Below are 4,940 nucleotides of genomic sequence, written 5' to 3'. Positions count from 1 at the left end.
ATTTGAACATCGGACAGGTTAATATATTTTTTCGTACATAAACCGTAATTGGAACAAATCCCTAATCTGAACAACCCCAGTCCCCAATTGATGCCGATTTTCGGTTCACTACTGTATTGACAATATTATACATGTTGGTCGCGAACCAACGACCAACTACTATTGTTCAGTGGTTTTATTCACTCGGCCGCTAGTGGGCTTTTGTTCTAGCAGTTTTCTGCAAAGGTATAGCGTACAGAAATAAAGAAATTTCGCCAACAGATTATTTTAAACATACAATTTTTAATATTTAAATAATCCCTGTAATGTGAAGACTGTTCCTGATGATTAGACAACGGAAGCTTGAAGACATTTTAGTTTTCTTTTATATATATATTTTTTAAATTGTGAAAAATTAATCTGTGTATAATTTTATTTTAATTTATGTTTTCACCATTTATTTAAAGTATTTTTGAAATGCTGTAAATTTAAAAAATATATAGTTTATGAATTCGTACGGTTTGTACCCAGCGCCGGATTAAGCCTCTAGCGGGCCCTAGACAAAATTTAAATTGGGGCCCCATTTAAATAAGTTGCATCTAAACAAATCTTATATAAAATGACATTAGCGTAGCTAGTATGGGTGACACCCGGTGCGGATATCGTGGTGTCACCCATAACTTTTTAACTCTTTTATAAAATACTATTGAATTGTAATATCTTCGCACTCGAGCAACTTGAACGCTATATCGAATATGCGATGTCGCGACGTATAGGTGTAGATTTAGAAAATAAATCATAACCATCCATATATCACTACTACCACGAGACGCGGCCGTAGGAATATTTGTAGATGGCGCGAGAGATCCCGTGGCGTACATTACTTCTGACGCACGGGTGGCTGTTGACCTTTTTTTTTTTTTAGGTAATGGCTAGTCGAGCGGAGCTTAGTAGGAATTGTTAAATACAGCCTTTTCTGTCCTATCGAATTCGAAACAGAGCAGTCTTCTGCACTGAAACCGGGCCCCTCCGGATTACGGGCCCTAGACATTTGCCTACTTTGCCTATTCGATAATCCGGCCCTGTTTGTACCAATGCTCCCGTCATCTCAGTATACCCATAATTATAAGTATATTAGACATTCGTTAATCGACATATATGAGCTCAGAGTAATGCCAGCGTATCGAAAATGCCTGGTTACCGGACTTGTATTTTTGCAAACGATATGTGCGATTGCAGACATTACTATAGATTTTATACTAGAAAACGCTGTTGTATTCTTCCAATTTACATACGCACGCTGTATAACAAATCTGAACGTGATATTGTGCATGAAAATCAGAATTTGATGGTCCACCAGGGGCAGAGTAAATAAAACAAAACCATTAAACACTGGTCCTTGGGCGTGGATTCGAGCCTGACTCACGAATTGGCCACGTGATGTTTTCCGGGTTTTCTACACGTGTCTAACATCCAAATAGGGATCAGTTTTTCGTAGAAAGTTCTCTCGGGCATCTTTCCTTGCAGTTCGCCCATGTGTTGCGTTGTCGTATCCCATCAAATATTAAAACGTAAAGAAATATAATTTTTTAAATAAAATTGAATAATCAGAAAATATTTTATTTATAGAATTTAATCCATAAAAAATATATAAAATTTTAAACAACTGTTTTATATAAACCTAGCAGCTAAATCCGACATTGCTCTGGCAAAAAGTAACCATAGCGAAAATTAAGATTATTACAATATAGCCAATCTTACCCGTTTCACACAATGCAAGAAGGTTTACAACAATGACTTTAAAAGTTAATCTATTATTATCAAATTACTGACAAATTAGACCTCAATCTCTAAAACCTAAAATTATTCATACCTAGATGATATGTTAACAAATCTGTTTTCCCCGTTTCCATTAGAAAATTTTTAGATGGGTCTAAAAATATGTTCGATTTTCCGCAAAAAACCGCGTCTGAACCTGTAAATCTTGCATGTCGCTTTCTCTTAATACTTCCATTGTTAATATTTCCATTGTTGACACTTCCAATCTTAACACTTCCATTCTTAACAGTTCCATTGTTAACATTTCCCCCGTGGGGAAAGTTTAACAACCTCTCCCCCACGGGGATTTCGAGAAATCCTTTTTTAGTGTACGTTCTCGTGACGTACCAAACTTCAACTTGTACTAAACTTCAACTTTCAACTCCTAACCGTTTGAGATCTGCGCTTATTATTATTATTATTATTATTATTATTATTATTATTATTATTATCAACCCATCTCGATTATATGTATAGATTATTATAAAAACAAATAATTATTAAGTAATATTTTTGGCTATGACAATATTTAAATACTATGGAAGTGTGAAGTAACAATGGAAATGTTAAGAGCCCAAACGGTTAAGAGTTGAAAGTTGAAATTTCGTACATAGCGTAACTATGTACCAAACTTCAACTTTCAACTCTTACGTCACGAGAACGCACGCTAAGAAGGGATTTTTCGAAATTCCTCCCCACGGGGAGAGGGACAGGATTAAGGTTTAACACTTCCATCAACAATGGAAGTGTTAAGTACCAATGGCGAACAAGAAAAAGCGACGTGCAAGATTTACGGTCGCTGAAAAAAAAAAAAAAAAAAAAGAGTAATATGTTGGAACAAATTCGATTTTCAAATTTAAACAGATTAGTTCGGTTTTTCTCGACTTTTCTTCTTTAGAACATTCGATGAAAATCGAACGATATAATCAGAACACGTCGTGAAAATCGAACAATATTAGAATATTCGATTTTCAAATTCGACCTTTCTTTAGAAATACTTAGTTTGTTGATGAAATTACTCTTTTTCTTCTGTGACTATAACGTAATAATCTTAATTTTCGTTATCGTTACTTTTGCCCGAGCAACGCCGGGCCTACCTGCTAGTAATTGCACATTTTTGAATATACTGTATTAGTTATAGGATTTACAATAAAAATGTTAATATTTCACGTAGGGATCGTCGACAAGGGCTTCATAACAATATCCTCTGAAAGCAAAAGTATTTTTTGAGTAAAATAACTTATTCTCATTAATTTAATGCGTGTTTATTACCTTTCTTCCTCACACTTTCAACAGTCTCTTGTGTAGATTGTACCCTCTTGCAATATTTAATCAAAATGTGGTAAAATAAACAGAGGAGAGCACATATAACACCTTGTGACAATCCATAAAACCACGGAATGAAGAGTATTGTAAAATATTTCTAAAAATAAAATTGTTACAAATCTTACAATATAATTAAATAATTATAAAATAAAACTTACCCTGATATCAAAAGATAAAACGATAACACTAAATGCTACAGCCACATTTTGTATTCCGCTTTCAATCGCTATGGTTTTACAAACAGCATTTGATCTTCTACAAATAAAAGCTATAAAGTATCCCAATATAATTCCAGTAATGGGCATACATATGGATGCTATGGTAAGTTTCCATGATATCTGATGAAGCGAATTTTTAAACATGGCGAATTTTAACATTGTTACAATAATAAGAAATATAAAACCTGAAGCGATTCCTCCCTGTAATTAAAAAAAATTAAAATAAACAATTACATCTACATATCACTACTTTTTTTGTGTTCACACTGAGAGGCCTTTATTTAGCATGTCCATCATGGGTTCAGCCAAGCCTACAATAGGGTGGCCGGGGTGTTGAAGAATACAATTAGAACATATCTAACCTTAGTGACGTAGACAGATACTTTTGGAGCTTTCCATCTGATTGCCATACCTACTAATACAGGCGAGATGATCAATATCAATGATAAAGCTATACTCTGGTATGGTATAATTAACGTACTAGATTCTGTCCTGATTGAGTATATCCAAACATTAAGAGGCATCATGCCTAACGCTAAAATGGTGGATACAGTAGTCATGGTGATGCTGAAACGTTTATTATCATTAAATGATTTAAAGATATAGAATTAAGGTATAGAAATAATTAAAACATACCTTAAAGAAACATCACCGTTTAAATAATACGAGAAAATATTAGAGGTAACACCTCCAGGGCAACACGACATTATGAGTAATCCCGTTGCTGTTTCAAGTTCAAATTTGAATATCTTATTATAAATGAAACCGACCAATGGCATCATCAGAAATTGACAAACTAGACCTATGATTGGTCCAAATGGCTTTCGAACGTGCATCCAAATCTACAAAATCACATTTTTAAAGTTATTTTCTAGTTATAATTAAATGAACATTTAATTTATTTACCTGTTTCCAAGAAATATTCGCTCCCATTGACGTCATAATAAATATTACCAAAAAAATCACCAGGACATTGTAAGCTGTTTTAATATCTTCATTAATATGAGTATAATTTGTTAAATTAGTTATTAAATTTGACTGATCTTCAGTCTCGTTTATCATCTTTAGAGAGCTGATTCAACTATCGTCGTTATATATAGATATGTTTAGTTTTATCACATATCTATATATATATAATCGAGATGGATTGATAATAATAATAATAATAAGCGCAGAGCCCAAACGGTTAGGAGTTGAAATTTGAAATTTGGTACACAGTTAGAATACGTCACGAGAACGTACACTAAGAAGGGATTTTTTGAAATCCCCCCCACGGGGGAGAGGGAGAGGAATAAGGCTTATCCTAAAGAACTCAGCTTCTACTGTACTATTTTAGATGCATTTTTTTGTTTTTAACTGCGTTTTAGTAGAGTACCAAGTGGGGATGAAAGAAGTGTATTCCTTAACAACAGAAGTGTTAAAAGAATTCGGCATGCAAGATTTAGGCGCAGATGCGGTAGTTTGTGTTTTTGCAGGAAATTGAACATATTTTTAGACCCATCTAACAATTCTCTAATTAGTCTAGAAACAGGGGGACCCAATTCTTGCATTCTGTGAAAACAGGTAAGATTGGCTATAATGTAATAATCTTAATCTTCG

The 4,940-nt window shown here is 33.8% G+C and overlaps 1 protein-coding gene across 1 annotated transcript; it reads right to left on the bottom strand.

The window, feature by feature from the left end:
* Window positions 1–2,838: 2,838 nt before the first annotated feature.
* LOC136975538 (ileal sodium/bile acid cotransporter-like) lies at window positions 2,839–4,435 on the bottom strand. The gene is made up of 4 exons (XM_067270611.1): window positions 4,248–4,435; window positions 3,282–3,542; window positions 3,070–3,220; window positions 2,839–3,004 (listed from the first exon to the last, which is right to left on the bottom strand). The coding sequence occupies exons 1-4, from the start codon at window positions 4,401–4,403 to the stop codon at window positions 2,964–2,966; spliced, it is 609 nt and encodes a 202-aa protein (XP_067126712.1). The 5' UTR covers window positions 4,404–4,435; the 3' UTR covers window positions 2,839–2,963.
* Window positions 4,436–4,940: the final 505 nt, after the last annotated feature.

This window comes from Centruroides vittatus, unplaced genomic scaffold, assembly GCF_030686945.1.
Source record: "Centruroides vittatus isolate TY-2023 unplaced genomic scaffold, ASM3068694v2 contig_374, whole genome shotgun sequence".
NCBI lineage: Eukaryota > Metazoa > Arthropoda > Arachnida > Scorpiones > Buthidae > Centruroides > Centruroides vittatus.
This window is presented reverse-complemented; position numbering and strand designations above follow the sequence as displayed.